This window comes from Maylandia zebra, linkage group LG23 (genome assembly GCF_041146795.1).
Source record: "Maylandia zebra isolate NMK-2024a linkage group LG23, Mzebra_GT3a, whole genome shotgun sequence".
NCBI lineage: Eukaryota > Metazoa > Chordata > Actinopteri > Cichliformes > Cichlidae > Maylandia > Maylandia zebra.
Window position 1 is genome coordinate 20437612 of NC_135188.1, and position 23542 is coordinate 20461153.

A 23542-nucleotide genomic window follows, 5' to 3' on the forward strand; every position below is an offset into this window, starting at 1 on the left:
TTATTTTTATAAATGTATGTATGTATCTATAAAATGAAAGTGATGTTAAAGTTATTGTGTCATTCATAAATACTATTGCAGTCATGAAGTGCACCATGTTAAATAACCTGGCCACGTTGGGTAAAACCACTCTGACAGTACACAACACTGCATACATTGTTCATGAGGGAGAGAACAGCGAGCATAAAAAGCCCGTGACCTGGCTGTTCTAGTGGCAGCGACTCATTAAGAAAGTGTATCTATTACTGCCTCCTGATGGTCGCTGTCAATAAGTACAATTTTTCATATACCGACAAGAATCATTTTCACACCGATCCTGAGGTTTAATTTTTATCAGTCTGATCATGAGAACAATGATAATAATAAGCTGTTAAACACTGTTGTCAGCAGTAACCCTCATTTAATAATAATACACCAACACTCATTTAGAAAAAAATGTCTAATGTGAGACATCAGCTGTATTTAGTAAAATATCTATCGGATAAACAGAACGTTTTTTTTATCATTTAATTTCTGTTTATGTTGGATGAGAAGCTCGGGTGACTGGGAGAACTAAGAAACACCCGGTACAAGTGCGGAGTCCACTGATTATATGCAAAATTTTGTTTTTACTGGATCTTTATTCAAATTTACGCATTACAGAAACGCTTTATTTTATTTTTATTATTTTATTGCCATCCAGTGGTCACTCTCAAGAACTACAACTCCATGCATACAGCACTGACAAGGACGATATTCACATTGGCATTCAGTGCTAACGTTCATCACTGATAATAAGAAAGTATTTAGTATTAAATGTCATGCAAATGACTAATATGAGCAGTGACCAACAGGAGTCTTGGTCCAGTCTTGATTCGCATCCTGAAACTTAATAGGCAGATTTAGCCAAGCAAGTTCTTCGATACATTTTATTCAACACATTCAAAACCACCAGCAGATATCTACTATTTTACTTCCTTACAAAACCAGTGCTCTATTTAATTTTTAGATATACCTCAGTAACTGTAACCATGCATGAATCACATCATATTTAAAAACACTGTGTACTGTGTTGAGACGTCATGGGTCTAGAGGTATTGCAAAATACAGTAAAAGAACATCATTCCATGATTCAGTTACTGGAAAAATCACAACAATCATCAGTGTGACTCATGGTATGTGTCCACAGAAGCTTTTCTTTTTGCGCTTCATAGTCATTGCCTATGTAGCCACGCAACTTCAGCAGCATTACATTGGTTTTGAGATATAGGGTAGTTACTTGAGTTGCAATGTTCATAATTGCATGGAGTTTATTTCTGGCATGTTTTCAGTGCTTTTGTAAACACTCAAAAACACACTTTTTCTGAATGAAATTATCTTAAAATAGATTCAGTGTATCTACAAGAAAGTGGCATTGTTTTAAGTTTAGTCCATCAAGTCGCCAATACTGTACAAAAACAGCTTGTGGACAGTTACAACAATCACAGCCAGCAGAAAACAGACTACCTCATGGTGTTCATGCTCAGATCAAAGTGTTAAATCTTCTGGGTTTAAAGACTGTGGGTGAGTAATTTTATCAACTAGGGAAACTTTGCAGAGACTCCCAGTTCTGATCTAATAAATGAATGTCTTATTCTAATGAGATCCCAGAGACTACAAGACAAAACTGAAGGAATAAGACACAAAAATGTTGAGGTGTTTTATAACTAAAATAACTATCTGGTCTGCAGTGGGCTGGATTTAGGTAAAAATGTGACAGTAAGACTAACCTAAAGTCCATTCAGATGGTATGGTGATTGACAGTTGAACAGATGTCGTGATAGATTAGCAAGTTTTCCAGGGTGTATCCTGCTTTGATAACCTCTCAGTTATTAGATTATAATTCATTAACTGACACACATTCATACAGTACTTTATCTATGACACCTGAGCAACCATGAGGCCCTGTACCTCCATATCCACAGCCACCTAAATAAACGGAAGAACTGAGAACTAAATACTTCCACTTGTAGAAGTTTAAGGTAGTGAGTACTTGACAGTGGCTGCTCTCTGATATCACAGTTTATCTCATCTGCTGCAAACTTACCTGCCACCAACATGAACTGAATCACCTGAGATGAACTGAGCTTCAGGGACTAATTATACTAAACTGAACACAGAGATGCTGAAGAACCAAAAGGACAAATGAAGTTTGTTGGAGTCCTGAATAAAAACCCAAACCCAGGATAAAGAGGTTCAGTGAATGGGGTGTTGAAGGTGGATCAGAGTGTCAGAGGAGACTCTGTAGAAGGACAGAGTGCCAGTGGGCCAGTCCAGATATACTGCTACAAATGGAGCTCCTGTATACCCATCCATCCATCCATCCATTCGCTTCCGCTTATCCTTTTCAGGGTCGCGGGGGGCGCTGGAGCCTATCCCAGCTGTCATAGGGCAAGAGGCGGGGTACACCCTGGACAGGTCGCCAGTCTGTTGCAGGGCCAACACACAGGGACAGACAACCATTCGCTCTCACATTCACTCGCACATTCACACCTAGTGGTAATTTGGATTATCCAATTAACCTATCCCCATAAGTTGCATGTCTTTGGACGGTGGGAGGAAGCTGGAGTACCCGGAGGGAACCCACGCAAACACGGGGAGAACATGCAAACTCCACACAGAAAGATCCCGGCCTGATGGTGGAATTGAACTCAGGACCTTCTTGCTGTGCGGCAACAGTGCTAACCACCGTGCCACCGTGCTGCCTCCTGTATACCCTTTATATTTATTTATCTGAGGCCAGAGAACCACCCTTTTATATACCCTTTTATATTTATTTAGCTATGCTCCTCTTCTGGGGTGGCTGTAGCTCAGGTGGCAGAGCAGGTCAGCCACTAATCAGAAGGTCGGTGGTTCGATCCCAGGCTGCATCCTGGCTGCATGCCAAATGTCCTTGGGCAAGATACTAACCCCGTGTTTGCCTACTGGTGGTGGTCAGAGGGCCCGGTGGTGCCTGTGTCCGGCAGCCTCGCCTCTGTCAGTGCGCCCCAGGGCAGCTGTGGCTACAATGTAGCTTGCCATCGCCAGTGTGTGAATGGGTGAATGACTGAATGTAGTGTAAAGCGCTTTGGGGTCCTATGGACTAGAAAAGCGCTATACAAATGCAGGCCATTTACCATTTTCTGAATATTTCAATATTCATATATTGAAAAATATTGAAAATATACATATATTCATATATGAATATTTCTCGGAATAGTTCATCTCTGTTCAACAGCTTGTCTGGAAGTGCTAACATTTGCTGCTCATTCAATGCATAATCAAATCTGACCTGGAACATGCTCAGGGTACAAACATCTGTAGCAACATACACTAAGTTCTGAAATATTGTAATTGTGGTACTACTTTAGCAAAAAGCAAATTAAAAAATTCAAAGGCTAAAACGAATGGTACTGAGGGTAATGAACTCTATTGTAAAAAAAAAAAAAAAGGGTCAAATTTTACCCAGACAGTATGGGACAGTATAGAAAGGTTTCTTTAACCCTCTCAAGGCAGGCGTTGCAGATTTGCAACAGTTAAAAGCTAACAACCTGATTACCCCACATACATATTTTATGAGGTTTTTTTACTCAGAAGTACCACTGCAGGTATTCTTTTGTGCATTAGCAACAAAAACTTAATTTGAGCCTGAGAGGGTTCAAGTTGAAGACCATAAAATGATGTTTGCTATTTGATTACACTTATAACTTATTCATTCATCAAAAGACATGGTGACATTAAAGTTTGGACGGTACAGAGAGAAATAATGAGACAAGACGCTATTTACACTAAACTGAACACAGAGAAGCTGAAGAATCAAGAGAGATCGAAAACCCTGATGTTGTTCTGAACACAAACCCAAACCCAGGATAAAGAGGTTCAGTGAATGTGGTGTTGAAGGTGTGGAGGTGGATCAGAGTGTCAGAGGAGACTCTGTAGAAGGACAGAGTGCCAGCAGGACAGTCCAGATACACTGCTACTCTGCCAGACCAACAATAGGAAGAGCAGATGAACATTTCTCTATTGTTGTGCCAAGCAAAGCAACCTCGTTTAGAGAAGCTGAGACACCAGGACTGATCGTTAAATCCAAATTCAATGTCATTTCTTTCATCTCTGTGCCCTTTTCTTGGGATTCTTTCATAACTCACTGATATGTGAACCTGTCCATTTTTCTCGACCTCCCAGTAACAGCGACCAGTCAGACCTTCTCTACACAGCACCTTTTCTTGGGATTTTCTTGGGATTCTTTCATAACTCACTGATATGTGAACCTGTCCATTTTTCTCGACCTCCCAGTAACAGCGACCAGTCAGACCTTCTCTACACAGCACCTGGGGGCACCAGTCATCAAATCTGTCTGGATGATCAGGATATGGCTGCTCCTCCTTAACATATGTCACCTTCCTGTTGTTGTCAGACAGCTTAAGATTCTTGTGTACTGTGTTTGTGTTGATTGTGAGTTGACAGGAATCTGATGGAGAGAACAAACACAATCCAGTTGCAGTTATTGATCCATCATCTGTTCATTGATTGACACTTTGATGATGACTCCTGACATCAGAGATGTGACTGAGTGATGTGACAGTTTGAATATGGTTGAATGTGTGCTGCTTTGTGTTCATGAATCACATTAAAAACACACTTACACTTCCTCAGACCTGGTGTCAACCATTGGTCTCCTGAAGGCTCCACCCTGAGAGAAGGAGGGGGTTACATCCTGCACATTACATCGCTCTTTTACACACAAGGACAGACACACACATCTGTCTAAACTAAACAATGACAAAGATGTTCCTGCAGCTGCTACACACAAATATATCCAATTTATGTTCACTGCCTCTTGTAAGAGGAAAAATGCTCCTAACATCAGTGATTAACAGATCAGTCAAAATTTCGCAATAGTCCAATAAACAGATCAACAGTGAGAAATATTTTCAATCACTCCTCCCTCTATTAGAAATTGTCTGTGGGTGTAGCAGTCCTCTCCATACCTGAGAGTGTCCAGACTCCAGTCTGGATTCTCCAGTCCAGAAGACAAGAGCTTCACTGCTGACTCTCCCAGATGATTGTAGCTCAGGTCGAGTTCTCTCAGATGGGAGGGGTTGGACGTTAGAGCTGAGGCCAGAGAATCAGAGCCTTCTTTTGCGATCAGACAGCCTGATAGACTACATGCACACACAACATATATGAAGGAAACTCCCAGGGAATTGCTGTGTGCTGTGAAATAATATGACATATTAAAATAAGAAGAGCAATAACTGAAACAGGGAGCTAGCAGCTATCATGTCATAGTATTCTAAATATCAGTATATATATCAGTCTATATCTGTCATTTGTGTGTTCATCTTTAAAGCCATTTCTTGTGCTGTGTTTTCAGATTTGATTCCACCTATTCAAATCTGTCATTGAGTTGGTTCTTATTAAGCATTTGAAGAGACGAGGTCCCCCCGCTTACACCAATTACATGTGAGAGAGGGTAAAAGGACTCAACATCCAGCCTTGTATGTTTAAAATGATACAGAATGCTATGAATAAATTATCTTAATCCGTGGTGCTAGTTTCAGTCGTTATGCAAATGTACTGTTCATAAGGTTGGGGAAACCTTCAATCAGCTGAGACTAAAGAAGTCACTTGGGTGAGTGATGAAATGTTTCTCCCACTGAAAACACTATGTCTTCATCTTAATCAAAAATATAACCGAAGTCTAATAATATGATTAATGAGCAATACAGTTTATAATGTCTGCTCCAATGTCTGGATTTTGTGTGTAGACATGATCCAGCTTCTGCCTTGTGAAAAGAAAAAATGTGTCTCCAGCTCATCTTTATATATGATTCTGAATGAAGAAAAAGGTATTAAGTATGTTGTGATTGTTAAACACAGAACCATAATTCATATGTGAGTTTGCTGACAGTTGATCATACTTAACTTCTTAATTGCTTCTCACTGAGAGTGTGTGTGAGTTGGACTTGGAGGCTGTGTGTGTGTGTGTGTGTGTGTGTGTGTGTGTGTGTGTGTGTGTGTGTGTGTGTGTGTGTGTGTGTGTGTGTGTGTGTGACATTGAGAAGCTGGGAATATAAAAAAATCTCTGACTATAACATATGTATGAGCTAATAAAATAAACTCTAGTAAGTATATTTACTATTACTATAGTTATCTATATAGTATAATTGACAAGCACAGAGTTTTGAAGAGAAATAGTAAGAAAAAATGATTCCTATGTATTTGAATTTAAAAAAAGAATTATGTTAAAACTGATTTTCATATGAGGATGAGTTGATGATAAATTTAACTCAAGTATCAGAAGAAATCAGCATTCGTTCAGAGTAGGTTAATTAACTTAGTATAACTCAGGTGATTTAATTATTGTTTAAAAATCTGAGTATTAATCCCAAATTAGTTAGTAGCTCTTACAGGTTAGTCCAGGCTTTTAAAAGTTACAGACCCCTGTGGCTTAGTTTACCGAGTCACTAAAATAAAACCAGTCATATTCCTAGAGCACTGATCTAGATGGGAGCTGTCATTAATATGTGTTGCTGGGGAATCTTCCTTGAGCTACAAGGGTTCCTCAGAGATAAGAAGGCTAGACATCCAGAATAGATGCAGTTAGAACTGAGCAAATCCCCTCATCTGTTGGCTCCATCTAAGCTCTGCACTCTCAACTGGATAATGCTCATAGGATCAGAGACTAGACTTTATAAACAGAGAGCCGAGGCAGATTTCGTGTACTGGGGTTCTGATTTCACAGATCAACATAGTTCACTTGATATCGTTCCCTAGTCCATCCAGCATGTGAATACTGGAATATTGTGAAAATACTTTTTTGTAATTTAATGTGGTATGGTAAACTTGTATGTATTCTATAGTGAAAGTGAAATATTTCAAGCCTGTGTTTTAACATTGATAATTGTAGCTTATAGCACATGATAATCAGAAATCTCAACTATGGTCATATTACAGTAAAAAAGTATTCAAACATTGTATAAGCAGTCTAGGTCAGTAACACCCAACCACAGTCATGGAGAACAGTGTTGATAGTTGACAGTTGTGCAGACTATGATGATTAACACCTTCCACAAAAAGTATAAAAATACAGACTAGCTCAAGGCTGCTATCAAATCACAGTTGGCTTTAGTAACACCAGACAAAGGTTTTCTTAGAGCTGTGGTTCATTAAGCCAAAATATTGACCCGATGATGAAAAGTAAAATCATCAAACTTATTATATTTTTATGAGAACAAAGTGAATATCTAAAAGAACGTCACCGAAGTGTCATTCAGAAGGAAAAGTCTAAAAATATTTGATCATCACAGTTCAAACATTTAAATGTATTGAAGGGTGAAGTGTTTGACAAGAGTATTACTAAAAGGTTTTTTAACCCTTTAAGACCTACCATAGAACCAAGTCCACCAGAGCTTACTTTATATTTTTACATGCTGTAGTGCCATTTTTGTTGCTATACATCAATACAACTGTTATAGCCCAAATTTTAATAATATGTTTGCATTAAGTCCATAGTAACTCCATAAATTGCAAAAAAGTGCAATAAACTACAAATAATTTCAAATTCGTTTTTGTCTTTTTTACATATATTTCTACTTGGAGAAATTTAAGAGGTTCATCCCTCAAAACTTTATATACAAAAAAGTTGCAAAAAATAGTTTACAACAACAGGAAATTTATTTTGAGTGTCTTCATAGTTTTATTTTTGAGATACAACAATTTTTATATACTGCAGAAAAAACTAAAAACAATCCTATGATGCAAATTTGCAAAGAAAACAGCATGTGCATCAAAATAAACTATTTAAAGCAGTGCAACTTGAGTTCTAAGCATGTCAAACATGACTTAAAAAAAAAAACAGTATAGGCTTTTAAGGCCTACAAGTAAAAAACTACATTTTCCGCAAAAATGACGTCACTTCCGGTTTTGGGCAGGTAATGGGGGACATGCGATCGGTCACGCTGATGTCTATTTCAATGTAGGAAGTGTTACGAACAGCTGATCGCATTGGCAAAGTGTGTTTCTGGAATATTATGTTTTTCTTCCTGCAAGCGCTTTTTATGCAATTTTTGCAAAGCTATATGTGGAAGGAAACCGTGACCTAGGACAAGCTGATGGCATAAGATGTAAGTACAACTCCTCTGGTTTCATGTGCAAAAAAATATTATTGCGCTAGCTTACGTGGTTCCGGTTCTACAGGTATTTAAAAATAGTTACGCAAAACCGGCTTTAAAGGGTTAAATGTGAATTCACAGTCACAAGCAAGAAGCAAAAGCAGAGGAAAATAATATAAAATCTTAATAAAACTAATATCCAAAATAAAGAAGGATATGCAACAATTAATTTGCAAATCATACAGTCTTACAAATTCATCTACATGTTATGAGTTGTAACAGATATGTGAATACTGACCTGAGACTTTCCAGTATACAATGTGAACTCTTCAGTCCAGAAGCCAGCAGCTTCACTCCTGAATCCTGCAGGTTGTTGTTACTCAGGTCAAGTTCTTTGAGATTAGAGGACGGGGAGCTGAGAACTGAGGACAGATCTTCACAGCTTCTCACTGACAGGTTACAGATATTCAGTCTGCAAAATGTAAAAAAATAAAATAAAATAAGAGAAAATGGAAATAAGAAAATGTGTAGTAAGTTATTAAATACTCTCCACTGTCCACTAAGTAATGGATTGTAAAGAAACACCACTGTTTACTTACAGAGCTTTGCAGGAGGCTTTGGTCACTGGCAGCAGCCTCAAAAGAGCCTCCTCTGAAGCAGAGTATTTCTTCAGGTCAAACACATTCAGATCTTCTTCTGATGACAGTAAGATGAAAGCCAGAGCTGACCACTGAGCAGGAGACAGTTTATCTGTAGAGAGACTTCCTGAACTCAGGGCCTGTTGGATCTTCTCCACTAGAGAATGATCATTCAGTTCATTCAGACAGTGGAACAGGTTGATGCTTTTCTCTGCAGACAGATTCTGATTGATCTTCTCTTTGATGTACAGGATATTTTCCTGCTTGGTCTGTGAGCCACATCCTATCTGTGTCAAAAGACCTCGTAGGAGAGTCTGATTTTCCTTCAGTGAGAGACCAAGAAGGAAGCGGAGTAACAAGTCCAGGTGTCCATTTGGACTCTTTAAAGTCTTGTCCACAGCACTCACATAGAATTGTGTCTCTGCAAATTCTCTTGTTTCACACTTCTGGGAGATTTGATCTTCCAGCAGATTGATAGCAGACTTAATAAAGGTCAGATGGACATGAAGAGCAGCCAGAAACTCCTGAACACTCAGATGAACAAAGCAGAACACCTTGTCCTGGTACAGTCCTCTCTCCTCTTTAAAGATCTGTGTGAACACTCCTGAGTACACTGAGGCTGCTCTGATATCGATGCCACACTCTGTCAGGTCTGATTCATAGAAGATCAGGTTTCCTCTCTGCAGCTGATCAAAAGCCAGTTTTCCCAAAGACTCAATCATCTTCCTGCTCTCTGGACTCCAGTGTGGATCTGTCTCAAATCCTCCATCATACTTGACCTTCTTCACTTTGGCCTGAACCACCAGGAAGTGGATGTACATCTCAGTCAAGTTCTTAGGCAACTCTCTCCTCTTTTTGGTTTTCAGCACATCCTCCACAACTGTAGCAGTGATCCAGCAGAAGACTGGGATGTGGCACATGATGTGGAGGCTTCGTGATGTCTTGATATGGGAGATGATCCTGCTGGCCTGTTCTTCTCTGAATCTCTTCTTGAAGTATTCCTCCTTCTGTTGTTCAGTGAACCCTCTAACCTCTGTCACCATGTCAATACACTCAGGATAGATCTGATTGGCTGCTGCAGGTCGTGTGGTTATCCAGATTCGAGCAGATGGAACCAGCTTACCTCTGATGAGGTTTGTGAGCAGCACACCCACTGCAGTGGGCTCTGTAACATCAGTCAGGGTCTCTGTGTAGTGGAAGTCTAGAGGAAGTCGACACTCATCCAGACCATCAAAGATAAACAGAACCTGGAAGTCTTCAAAGCTGCAGATTCCTGCTTCTTTGGTTTCAGTAAAGAAGTGATGAACAAGTTCCACCAGGCTGAACTTTTTCTCTTTCAACAAATTCAGCTCTCTGAAAGTGAATGGAAACATGAATTGGATGTCCTGGTTGGCTTTTTCAGCAGCCCAATCTAGTATGTACTTCTGCGTTAAGAATGTTTTTCCAATGCCAGCCACTCCCTTTGTCAGGACTGTTCTGATTGGCTTATCTCTTCCAGATGTCTGGAAGAGGTCTTTTTGTCTAATTGTTGTTTCTGGTCTGTCTGATTTCCTGGATGTTGTTTCAATCTGTCTAATCTCATGTTCTTGGTTGACCTCTGCAGTCCCTCCCTCTGTGATGTAGAGCTCTGTGTAGATCTGATTCAGAAGGGTTGGGTTTCCGGCTTTAGCAATTCCCTCAAACACACACTGGAACTTCTTTTTCAGGTTAGATTTAAGTTTATTCTGACACATGATGGGGAATCCTAAAAGAATACACAAACAACATTTATGTAATATAAATAATAATAGTAATAATAATAAAATGGTCTACCACTTATTATATCTTTAGAGAAATCCTCTTACTATTCTCCAGACGTTGAGCCAGCACCTCCTGCTTCATTATTCTCAGGAAGTTCGCTGTGATCCGAAGAAATGCCTCGCTGCTGCTCTTCCTCTCCATCTCATGGTCACCCTGCAACAACTCCTCTGCCTGACTCTTTATGTAATCTGGACTCAGAACCTTCTGGATCTTTTTCAGTTCATTCTTCACAAAAGCATTGAGGTTCTCCTCCAACAGCTGGAAAACATTATTTGAATGCTACATTCACATTCAGACTGAAATCATTGAGAAACATCAGCCATGCATCAGCTATATGTTGGACATACTTTTAATGTAATGGTCTAGTTCTTTCTTTATTGCCCTTTATATTGAAGCAAGCAAGCATTAGCCATGATTGCTTTTTACACAATTATAACAGTATCTACTGATACAATATATGTTTTATGCCTCTCCGGTGAAGTGATTCTCCTGACCGGACTTACCGGCTACCTTGTTTTTCTCCTACAGTGAAAAGGGACATGGCGAATCAGCACTGGTGTGCTGGAAAAAGAACAGAACCTTGATATTCTCTGAAGTTCTGGTTATATTCACAATCCAAAGCTCTAAAAAAGGATAACTAAATATTTAAGTAAGTTGTAAATAGACTATACGAACAATAACCACATAATCGATGTGTGGTTATCATGGATAATATTACCTCGTAAAGTATTTAGAAGATAAGACAACTAGGATTTCGATTCATTAATTGTTTTGCATATAATAACATTTACAACCACTTATAATTTAACAACATTACATAAATCAGTCAACGGTTACTTATTATTATTAACTTACAAAATATTGGCAAGATATTTTATCATCCAGATGAGCAACATAGGATTGGAATGATCAGCTGACTTTATCCACCTCATTTTGTTACATTAGACACCTTGAAATGTGTCCATACTAGCAAAAAGAGCATTAGCTAACGTCAGCCAGAAGAAAGCCACGTCAGTCAAATTCCTGGTAGCCCACACCCAGTCTTCAATCGATAAAACTTGCTTTCTCCCTGCTAAAGTTAGTTAACATTAGCTTAACTGAAAGTGCAAATAAACTTTCTCCTAGTTTTAATCTAATTCAATCTGTTTGTAGTCCTTATGTGGAGTTTCTGGCTGAATAAAGTTCCATCAGGAGCTAAATCAAATTATTAAGCTTTTCTTTTGAATTTTATTCTTTGTGAAAAATTGAAAAACTTACAATGAAATGAACAGAAAAAAACAAGTAATTGTAAACGTACAGACCTTAAATATGGAGTCCAGGTGTTTTTTATCCTGCGGGACAGTCGGACCAGTGGGAACATCTGACCTGGTGACACTGTAAAGAAAATTTCAAGAATTGGCTTCATTCAGTTTTATGCTTGGCAAGTGATTTTTATACACTTTGCCCATACAAGTATACAAGTTATATATATATATATATATATATTGTATTGCTGCTATCAAATTCAAAATGAGCAACTGTTCTTGTTCAAATGACACATTTTTGTCATTTGAACATTTGATATATTTTCTATTTTCTGTGTAAATGTGTAAATTAACAACTACTGTATAATAAAATGGTTAAAAATCCATAAAAGTGGCATCACACTTGTTATACATTCGAATCACTTAAACTAAACCATCATTCTTCAGTAATAAACAAAGCCAACTAAGTATTGATCCTAAGATGTCAATCAGCTACTCAACAGGTGGAATATAAGGCAGCTTTGCTAACCAGCACATTTCTGCAGCACTAAAGATGTTGAACTACAAACAAGACAGAGAAGGCTAATAATACAAATAAATATGCAGGAATTACCTGAGAAAACACTCAAACTTAACGCAGACGAACACAAGGCTAAAAAATAGCACAAGAATCTATGTATCCTGCCAAAACAACTACTGGAAATAAACAGCCAGAAACCTCAAGATATAAAGGAGAAACATAACAATTGAATGTAACAATTAAAAAAACTAGATAACAAACAGAACTTTAAATAATAAGCAAGAATTCATTACAAAACCTCACAACTCTGGATCAAAGACCCAGGATTAGGAAAAATGTTTTTTTTAAGTTATGATTGTGACAAAAAGTAAGTGGTGCTAAAAAAAAAACAAAAAACAGAACCATTGTACAATAATTTGTTAATTAATGAAATAAATATCATCTTGGGGAGGCAGAGTTTCTCTGAAATAAAGATGGGCAGAGTTTACTGGTCTGCAACAAAATGCATCTACAAATTACTGAACAATTTCAGAATAATGTTCCTCAATGTAAATTTGTGAAGTCTGTGACTATCTCATCATCTACTGCATCATCGTAGGGTGCCAATGGAAGATCATCACTTGTTTCATTGGCAGATTTATTTCACTTATTTCAAGCAAGAATATCTTGTATTAAGTGAAAAAACTGCCAATGGAACAAGTGAAAATTCTCCAGGTCCAAGATGCACTGTCTAAAAACAAGTTTCTATATCTAACTTAAATGTTACTCTCTAGCTGACTTTCTTATTTTAAGTGTAATGAGATTATTTTGACTAGAAATTAGACAAATATACTTGGTAAGATTTTGAGTTTTTGCAGTGTAGGCATGACTCTGTCATGAAAATCACTGGATGAGCTAAGGAACACTTCCCCATGGCATACGCAAATGCAGGTTAAAGCTTTTTCATGCAAAAAAATAAGTAAGAAGTGAAAATAATCCAGAAATAGCACTGCTTTCTCCGGGCCAAAGCTTATTTAAAATGGACTGAGGAAAAGTGGAAAACTGTTCTGTCATCAGACAAAAGAAAATTTGACATTCTTTTTGGAAGACATGGATCTTTCATCCCCCAGACTAAAGAGGGGGAAAAAACATGCAGCTTGGTATCAGTGTTCAGTTTGACAGCCGGAGCCTCTGATGTGTGGGCGTGCACTGGTGCCTATGGAACTCGCAGCTTGCAAATCTTAAAGGCACCATCAGTGCTAAACGGTTTTAGAGGAGCCTGAATGTAGAGCTGGCCTACCTGCAGTCCAGATCTTCAAACAACTAAAACCTTTGGTTCATCATAAAATGAAAAATATGACAAAGAAGACCTGGAGCTGTTGAGCAGCGAAAATACTATATCAAACAAGAATGAGACACCATTGCTCTCCCAAAGGTCCAGCAACTGGTCCCAGATGTTTATGGACTGTTGTGTAAAGAAGAGAGAGTTCTACACAGTGGCAACCTTGTTCCACTGGGCTGTGCTGCTGCCATCAAATTCAAAATGAGCTACTGCTCTTCTTAAAATGGTACATTGGCTTATTTAAAGATTTTATATGTTGTCTGTATTCAATTGTAAATAAGATGTGGATTTATGAGATTTAAAAATGATCAAATACAAATTTTATGTACATTTACACAGCGTCCTTAATGCAGTTAACTCTTTATTAACTTGGTTTTTCTGAGCTTTTCTTTTTTTCAACATGTTCGTAAATCTGTTTTTCATTTCAAACACACACTAGACTCATAAACTCCGTCATCAGCCGTGTTTTAGTTTTTTCTTCTTTGACTTTCACTAAAAACAAAAACACATCAAGCTGAGCTCATGTTGAAAAATTGACATATTCCTTTGTTAAGACATTTCGGAGCACTGTATGTGGAGCAAAGCTCATGTTTACCTCTCCGCAGTACAGGGCTGTCCTTTAAATTCAATGACCCGTTCAGCCGAGGCAGTGCTCTTCAAGGACACATTGCTAGGTTCAGGACTGGGGTCAGATCCAGCTGTAGTCCTAACTGTATTTCTGTAAATAAAGACGGTGCATTGATTTGAGGGCTCAGCAGTGCCATGGAGGTCAGAGAGTTTGTGACAGTTAGACATGGTCAACTCACATCTGAGCTCTAGTCTCACTCTCATCCTGCTTTCTAATAACATCAATATGATGTTCAACTGAGGCAGCAGTCTTCAAGGAGATGTAGCTGTGCTCAGGTTCATGTTCAAAATACAGAGTTTTTAACAGTTTACATAGTATGGAGGAAGCTAACAAGAAAGGCATTCTTCCTACACTAACAACTTTCTTTGTTTGCAGTAGTTTGTACTCGTTTGATGACGACAAATAAAACGCTCAGCTGATGATTCCTGCTGGCTTTGCTCCTCCTCTGATGGTTACCTTTGAATCTGAGATCATGTTGTGCTGGTTTACATGGTTCACAAAAGGGCTGCCACAAACGATTATTTTGATAGTCGACTAATCACTGATTATTTTTGCGATTAGTCGACTAATTAGATCCATTGGACATAAAATGTACAGGATATTGCACCAGCATGCATCTGCTCTTATATAACTATCATTAGCTTAGTGTTTAAAGTGTTTAAGGTATGTGCTAACCAAAACTAAAGATAAGATGATGGTTTATTAAACTTTTAATGAAATTTGCAGATTGTCTTGGTGGAGTTTAATAAACTCAGCCGTCTGCTCCTTGCTATCTAAAATATTACAGGACACTGGAGTAAATTCTCTACCATCTCACACTTCTGTTTAATTGGTTTTCTGTTTGACGTTTATTCAACTGTGTGAAAACTAAAACTTTAATCTCAGCTAAACCGGTTTACTCAGGAACAAACAAAACACTGAAAAAAGCCAAGCAATAGCATTTTTAAGTTATCTAAGTGACTTATACTGTATCATGTTAAACCTTAGTAGCGAAAGACCGCGGACGGTTTGAAAACAATGTGCCGGGAGTTGAACCTTGACCTCCCGGCCAGCTCGTCTATGAAAACGTCAGATCACTTTTGCAAATGTGTGATGTCTTGATAAATTGAGCAAATATTTGAAGTTTACACAGCTACATTCTCGCCTGAAAATATCTGAAAACTTTATTTTGCAACCCAGAAAGAGTAATAACAGTAACATTAAACCTAAGTAGCTGCCGCCATTGTTGGAAACTGGAATTGACTGAGCCGCGCTATGAATTCTGGGATAGGTTGTGTCACGAATGATACACCCGACCAATCCTTCAGATCTGGGGGAAATTAAGGACGCATTTGCCTGCCGCATATGGAGAAGTCTTCAAGTTTGGACAGCCTTTGTCGCGTCGCTGTAACATAATCGGCCTACAAATGCGGCCTCTGAATTTGGACACAGACTGCTTCTTCTTTGGCGTTTAACAGCAGCTGGCATCCTTGTAAATGCATTGCTGCCATCTTTTGTTTCAGTCCGTTACTACACTCTTAAATCCTACTTATTCCGGCGTCTTTCAGCATCTTACAAAGCTTCAAAAGACGCGTCGACTATTAAATTAGTCGTCAACGTAATCGTGACTACTCGAGGAATCGTGGCAGCCCTAGTTCACAGTGTTTGTGTAATATGGGTAAGTTAACAATTACTGTATAATGAAATGGTTGGAAACAAATTAGAAAGGCATCACATTTGTTTTAGTGGAAGAATAAAAGCTGCTGACCTCGCTGAGTGGAAAAAGAAATTCAAGTCACTTAAACTAATTCATCATACTTCAGTAATGAACAAAGCCAAATAAGTGTCGTCCTAAGATATCGATCAGCTACTCAGCAGGTGGAATATAAGGTAGAGGCCGTCTGTGCTAACAAGCATATAAAGAAAATGAAGGTTTGTATGTCGACTGTAACCACCTGAGCAGAATGATAAAAACACAGACGTGAGGCCGATGACCTGCTGCTGCTAGCACCGCTGATGGTAGCAGTACTCATCTCTACTTTGGATTTAAAAAAGCCTTTCTTTACATCTAAAAGACATGATAGACACATTTTACTTGTCTTTGTTCAATCTCTGTATCAGGAAGCTGCCACTGTATATCAGTTCTATGCTACCTGGTCCTATAGACCACCTCAAACTCATTTCAGTGACAGAATCATACTGCAGGTCTCTGAAGTCTGTCCTCAGCTCAGAAGATCTGTTTTAGTTCCTAAACTGTATTCTTTGTTAACACTTGGTTAATTTAACAGGAACAGGAACCATTCAGATTCTGTGGGTAGCTGTTTTAGATGATTTACCTCTTTAATTCTTCAATAACTGTGTTTGTATCGTTTTAAAAAATTTTCTTAAATATTTTAAATTGTATTTGTCATTTTAAACTTGTGGTAAACTATTAAACTCTGTCATGTAAATAAGACCCAAAAAAGCCCATGTTCATGTTTACCTCCCTGCAGCAGAGGGTTGTTGTTTAAATTCAATGTGGCGTTCAACTGAGGCATCACTCTTTAAGGACACACAGCTGGGTTCAGTTCCAGGTTGGTTCCTGTGAATAATGATGGAGCAGTGATGTGAGTGCTGAGCTGTGACATGGAGAAGAGTCATGGACAGTTAGAGATGGTCATCTCACCTCTGAGCTGTGGTCTGGCTCTCATGTTCCCCACACAGAGTGGTTTTAGAGGGGGGGACTCCCTCCTCTCTGTCCTCACACTGATCCATGCTGCTGAATTCACATCCACATCAGCTAAAACACACTTTCTACCTTCACCTGGAGAGGAAACACAAATCATCCCAGAACATACAGGATGCATTTAATGACATGAGTATCTACCGGTAGTTCTAAGCTGACCCTACACCCTCTGTGTTTGAATGAAGGGTCTGCTGTTCTAAACTGACCAGCCTTTAGGGTCAGTGGGTTATAAATCCCTCCAACAGTGAGTAACTAAAATCTGTGAACATGCATTACCTGTTTTTGACTGATAAGGAGGAAACTTCAAAAACAGATACCCTACAGGTTTCCCACATCATGTCTGCAACAAATCTATTTATAGATTTGAATGTATAAATAGCATGTCTGACATTATTACAAGAAGAAAGAAGGGAGACTGTACAACACTTTGTTTAGAAGGAAAAAACATCTACTATCCCATAATATCATGCCCTGTTTCACCTAAGACATGAAATCATGACAGGCATAATAATTTAAATGAAAAATGTATGTGAAAATAAGGAATGACCATTTGACCTTTACCTTCACTGTTAGGTCAAAGTTCACTTTGTCAAAGTTCGAGGTCAAAGGTTACCTTGATTTTTTGAACCATATTGAGTAATATAGCATATGAAAGGCCATTGAAAGGGCTGTAAAACACTAATTTTTTTCAATATGACGCCCTACCACGTCACAATGACGTCATGACCTGCTGACGCCATCCTACTGTAATTAAAAACATCATTAAACCTCAAACTTTTACTTTTGCCCTCCTGTATAGAGCGCTTCTGAGGTCCACCTAAGTAATAACCAGCATTCAGTCGAGAGCAGCGTCTCAAAGGCCAGCGTGGATGCCGCTGCGCCCACAGCTGGCAACACTCCATCACTACAAGTATCATAACAACACGCATGATTTTGTAATTCTGTAATTAACATTAACATTAACAACATCCTCCTTAAAGTGAAAGTGTTGTAAACATAACTTCTCACACGGCCAACATAAGACACGCAGGAATTTGACACACAATGAACCTGCTCTCAAACTTGACCTGAAAAGCATGTAAGGATTAACATCCCGACGGGAAACAGAAAGTAAACAGAAACAGATTTTATTATTTACCGACAGATGTAAGCTGTCTTTTAAAGTTGTGAGTGGTTGGGGTGACTGAGGTTGTGGTATTTAAAAACAGCGGTCGTTAGAGTTATTTGGGGAAAATGGCTGTGTTGCCTCATATAACGGAAACCAGCTGGAAATGCTCCGCCCCGACTAAAGTTACCAAAGGCACCGGAAGAGCCGAGCGGCGGCTTTCTGCTGATTCTATATGTAGCAGAGTGAAAGCAGACACTTCTCTGACAGCGAGCATACAGTTTAAAATAAGGGAAAACTTACAGTCCCGAGCACACGGTGAAGAAATCCAGCTGCTCTACCAGTGGTCTTCTTCTTTGGCTATTAGAAACCGGCGCATTAGCGCCAACTGCTGCCAAATAAAATAAACTTTATTCTGATGAGGACAAATCAGCTATGACCACAAACGCATTTTATAATGAAATAATATCTGTAAGGGAACCTTGAAATATTCCTATTAATAATTAATGTTCATTATTAATTCACTACCTGCCGTCACTTCTTCCCATAATCAGATCAATTCAATAGAATTTTATTTATTCACTTTATTTTATTCTTCACTTTGAGGTGCTTTATATTTATATGTACAATAATACAGAGAAAACACCAATGATCAGGCAGCTCACTATGAACAAGTGCTTGGCAACACCAGGAAGAACTCTCCAGCAGAATCAGGCCAAGCTGCCATGGCTGGTTTGGGAAGGATGTGAGGAGGACAGGACAAAAGGCATACTGTGGAGAAGTTACAGGCAAGACAGCACAAATTATAATCAAATTTTCTTCTTCTTTCTTTAATTCTTTATTAAATCTTTATGGAAAGCAGTGTGAAGAAACTACTACTGCTACACTTACAGCTTTCAAGTGTTAGAAGTTACATGTCAAATAAAGCATCAGAAAAAGTCCCTTTGATAGTGTCGTCACAGAGGGTTAATAAGAGACTGTAACATCTATTTTACAGTTTTATTTAACAATTTGAACTAAAGTCCTTTAGCTAATAACCCATTTGTATTTGTAAAGGCTAAGCTTACGCTTGAAGCCACTGAGGTGTTTCTTGGCAGGGGTGACGCGATGTCACTGGTGTGCATTAACTTATTAAACTTGATACAGTCCAATAACTCCAGCCATACTTATCTTGTCCTTTAGATTCTTTATTCCAACATGATTTAACATAACAGTGCAGCGGTCACAAACTGTTTGCTTCCTCGCAATCAACAACACACCTGGCGTTAATTATGTGCGTCTACCTTTAATACAATCACCATACAAACAAAAAACACAAACGTGACCACTAGCAGCATGCATAAGATAACAACCCCAAAAAAATCACTCCTACAGTATTGTCACATTATAATACATCCAGTGAGGGACACAAATAAGCAAGCAAATTCATTATGAAAACAGAAAAAAGGCATGGCAGTCTCAGAACACCGGTGGTCCCCTTTGAGACAGGAGTTAAGACATACAGGCTGATGTATTTTATTGAAAAATATTAAAATAAATGGAGTATTTCACCAGGCTCAGGATCCCAATTTCCAAAACACATTCTGATTTGGCAGCAAAAGGTGTTTGTATGAAATTACAGCTTAATGATATTTGGAAACCCCTCTTTATTAGCAAGTAATATCATTTGAACACGATCTTTGGTATTATTTAAAGACAAAAAAACCATTATTATTTAGTATATTACTGATCAATCACGAATTACAAAATAACTACTCTAACTAAGACAAACAGCAGGAAACTTTTATGGAACTTTGGCAGGAGTTGGTGCAATGTCTGACTTTTTCAATAGGGGCTGCTGCATCCATGCTTCCATGCTTTCAATTCACTACTGAGGCGATCGTGGCTCAGGGGGTTGGGAATCGCATCTGTAACCGGAAGGTCGCCGGTTCGATCCCTGGCCTCTCTGTCCTGGTCGTTGTGTCCTTGGGCAAGACACTTTACCCTACTTGCCTACTGGTGTTGGCCAGAGGGGCCGATGGCGCGATATGGCAGCCTCGCTTCTGTCAGTCTGCCCCAGGGCAGCTGTGGCTACAACTGTAGCTTGCCTCCACCAGTGTATGAATGTGAGAGTGAATGAATAGTGGCATTGTAAAGCGCTTTGGGTGCCTTGAAAAGCGCTATATAAATGCAATCCATTATTATTACTGGTGCAGGGCTGCAGTTGATACAAAGTTAAGCAATTTTTGTGTCTGTTCACAAAAACTGAATCATATCAGCTTAACTCAGAGAAACACAACATACTGATGTTGACTGTAAAGCTTTAAGTGGAAAAAGACAGAGAAGCAATATGTTGATCTTGGAATAACTGGAGCATCTTTGTTTTTTTGTAACAGTCTAAATTTTGCCTAACAGGGGGAGAGAAACAGAGGAATCAGGGTTGGACCTTAACCTAAATCCAGGATAAAGCGGTTCAGTAAATGTGGTGTTGAAGGTGTGGAGGTGGATCAAAATGTCAGAGACTCTGTAGAAGGACAGAGTGCCAGCAGGACAGTCCACATACACTGCTACTCTGTTAGTAACAGACGAGAAGCATGAAGAAGAAGAGATGCGCATGTGCCGCTTACTGTGCCACACAGAGTAACCACTGTCAGAGCACCTCAGACTCCAAGATTGATCATTTAATCCAAACCCACAGTCTGTTATGTGTCCTTTCCTTCTGATTCCTCTGTAACTCACTGATATTTCAATGTCTCCTCTCCACTCGACCTCCCAGTAACAGCGACCAGTCAGAGGATCTGTGCAGAGCAGCTGAGGACAGTCATTAAATCTGTCTGGATGATCAGGATATGACTGATTCTCCACCACACGTTTCACCTTCCTGTTGTTTTCAGAGAGTTTAAGTTCTCTGTTTACTGTGTTTGTGTCGATTGTGAGTTGACAGGAATCTGATGGAGAGAACAAACACAATCCAGTTCCAGTTATTGATCCATCATCTGTTCATTGATTGACACTTTGATAATGACTCCTGACATCAGAGATGTGAATGAGTCATGTGACAGTTTGAAGATGGTTGAATGTTTTCATGAATCACATTAAAAACACACTTACACTTCCTCAGACCTGGTCTCAACCATTGTTCTCCAGCAGGCTCCAGAATGACCCTGAAAGGAGGAGGGGGGTCAGACCAGCACAGTCTCTTTCAGCATGCACACATGGACATTACACACATTTTTAAGGAATGTAAGTTGTTCTTTAATATAAACTTACATTTAAAATGTTAAAAATAAATAATTTAGAAAATAAAAAAACTTCTGAACTGTTACAAAATAGAAAAATTCATACCAGTTCAGTCTGTTTTATTATGTACAAATGGCCATAACTCTGTTGATTTTTTTATATTAATAACCAGTTTTTTCCAAGTTTGTCCCCTACTATCCAACAACAAAATTCAGATGTAGAAGAAGGGCTTCAAATCACTTTCTCTATTTTTGAGTTAAGCATAGCAACAACAGTTTTTCTTGTCGTGTTCAGAGTGCATAACAAATGAACCAATTAAGTGTAATCTGAATATATAGACTAGACATAATGAGCCAGCTTTATTGTATACGAGAGATGTGCAAAGCAGCCAGTATTTATATTTGTTGAGGGGGGGAAAGTATTTGTATTTGTATCCGAGTAAAGTTCAAAATAGGTGTAAAAATCCATTTTTTTGTGTTACACTTCAAATAAACATTATAGTGTAAGTATTCTTTAATTACATCCATTATAATAATTATGGATATGCAGTATTAGTTGATGTTTTTCCATAAATCCAGCAATGAACATGTAACATAATTGAAGTGAAAATAACATAACAGCCATGGCCTCATCCAGGGTTAAACCAACAACTAATAAAATACCATTGCAAACATTATGAAGCCCCCCACCACCACCACCACCACCTGTCCTTGTTGGAGGATGCTGAACAGACAGCGAAACTGACTCGCAGGGGCAGAACATGGTTATGATGATGAATTGGTGCTTGTGGGGGGGTTGGCAGACCGTATCAAGAGTGGATGCTTTAAGAGCATGTGATTATCCATGGCAGAGGTTGACAGATGTTTGATATTTCTGCGTCTGCTGATTTGACTTTTGCACACATATCACTTTGGTTTCTTCTGCAGCACTGACTGTAATATGCTTCCACACAGAACTTGAGTTTTTTTGCCTGGTGGAGGACCAAGAGATGGCTCAGCAGCAGCCACACTCTTTTCTATTTGGTTGCCCAAATCCATGTGGGGAGTTTCAGCTAAGTTAACGAGTGACGCGAAGCTATGCTAAGGTTAACTGGCCTATAGCCTATATCTTGCTGTCTGCAAAAGACAAAGTAAATTCAAATTCAAATTTTAACTTAACTTAACTTAAACGTACCATGCAACTCGCGTAAGTGCATACAATTTGACACAACTACACAAGCATTGTTTTAACCTTTTTAACCAAACGTTAACGTTACTCTGTCAACGGCCTTTTGTCTAAATTACCGAACTAACAGAGCTACGTAAACAGAGCAAACATGAGACCACCCGACCCGACTGCAGACGTCAATAATGCAGTGTAATGGAATAATCTACTGATCTTCGCAAAAGTTATAAACTGCCTCCAGAACCCAGGTGAGGTACAAAAAAATCTATTCAACAAAAATAGTGATGCAGTTCAGTCTTTTTTTGCTCAGCCGAGCCTTCTCTGTTGCTGTGTGGAGCAGCCAGTGTCAGTCACCTCTTTCACACGTCACCCACATGCACTGCGGTCTTATAAGGAAACTCAGATTTTTGATTTAAAGTTTTCCCTTGTTCCTGAATACAAATATATATTTTAAAGTATTTGTTCGAAATAAATATTTGTAAAAAACACGTTATTTGTGCCTTTCTGAATACTGTATTCGGGTTCGGCTCCACCCCTACTGTATACCCATCATTTTTAGTTTCTTAACAGCTTATTGAATTTGGGGCTATCAAAGAGGGACATGGTGTAAAACACCCTGGACAGATTACCACACATGCACAGAACTAACACAGAGTTACACTATCATATCCACATCTACAGTCAAGACTATTCCACTGTCCTGCCTGTGGCTGCACCAGGCCTCTCCATACCTGAGAGTTTCCCATCTCCGCTGCTTCAGCTGCTTCACTCCTCCCTCTCCTGGATGGTTGTACCTCAGGTCCAGCTCTCTCAGATGAGAAGGGTTGGCGCTAATAGCTAAGGCTAGAGAAATGCAGCCTTCCTCTCTGATCAGACAGCCTGACAGTCTGCACAGAACATCAGAAGACAGACACTTTTAGGGCACTAATCTAACACTAGGGTGTTTCAACTGTCTAATTGTAAACTATCCATATCAGGCTTTTGTCACTCAAAATTCACTGTGGTTCACATTTTTGTCTTTGATTTGCATTTTCTATACATGCAACATATTCATGCTGAATGAGCAATAAATATTCCTGTGAAAA

The 23542-nt window shown here is 38.9% G+C and overlaps 2 protein-coding genes across 3 annotated transcripts in view; both read right to left on the reverse strand.

Moving 5' to 3' along the window:
* Positions 1-365: 365 nt before the first annotated feature.
* LOC112429822 (protein NLRC3-like) lies at positions 366-18435 on the reverse strand. 2 transcript variants are annotated; one of them, XM_076880721.1, is made up of 11 exons: positions 18378-18435; positions 16910-17047; positions 16727-16825; positions 14233-14355; positions 11854-11926; positions 10597-10810; positions 8714-10496; positions 8413-8586; positions 4989-5162; positions 4644-4690; positions 366-4468 (listed from the first exon to the last, which is right to left on the reverse strand). In XM_076880721.1, exons 2-11 carry the CDS (start codon positions 16996-16998, stop codon positions 3786-3788), a joined length of 3459 nt encoding a protein of 1152 aa, XP_076736836.1. In that variant the 5' UTR covers positions 16999-17047; positions 18378-18435; the 3' UTR covers positions 366-3785. The 2 variants fall into 2 exon arrangements, with proteins under 2 accessions (XP_076736836.1, XP_076736837.1); XM_076880722.1 differs by lacking the exons at positions 366-4468; positions 4644-4690; positions 4989-5162; positions 8413-8586 and having other exon boundaries at positions 8710-10496.
* An 839-nt stretch (positions 18436-19274) lies between these two features.
* LOC101476078 (protein NLRC3) overlaps positions 19275-23542 on the reverse strand; it is a 39471-nt gene continuing 35203 nt past the window's right edge. Inside the window, exons 6-8 of the mRNA XM_076880730.1 lie at positions 23189-23344; positions 21165-21217; positions 19275-21001 (exon numbers count right to left, since the gene is read on the reverse strand). Of these exons, the coding sequence (XP_076736845.1) occupies positions 20451-21001; positions 21165-21217; positions 23189-23344 (760 nt within the window). The 3' untranslated portion in view covers positions 19275-20450. The remainder of the gene's footprint in view (positions 21002-21164; positions 21218-23188; positions 23345-23542) is intronic.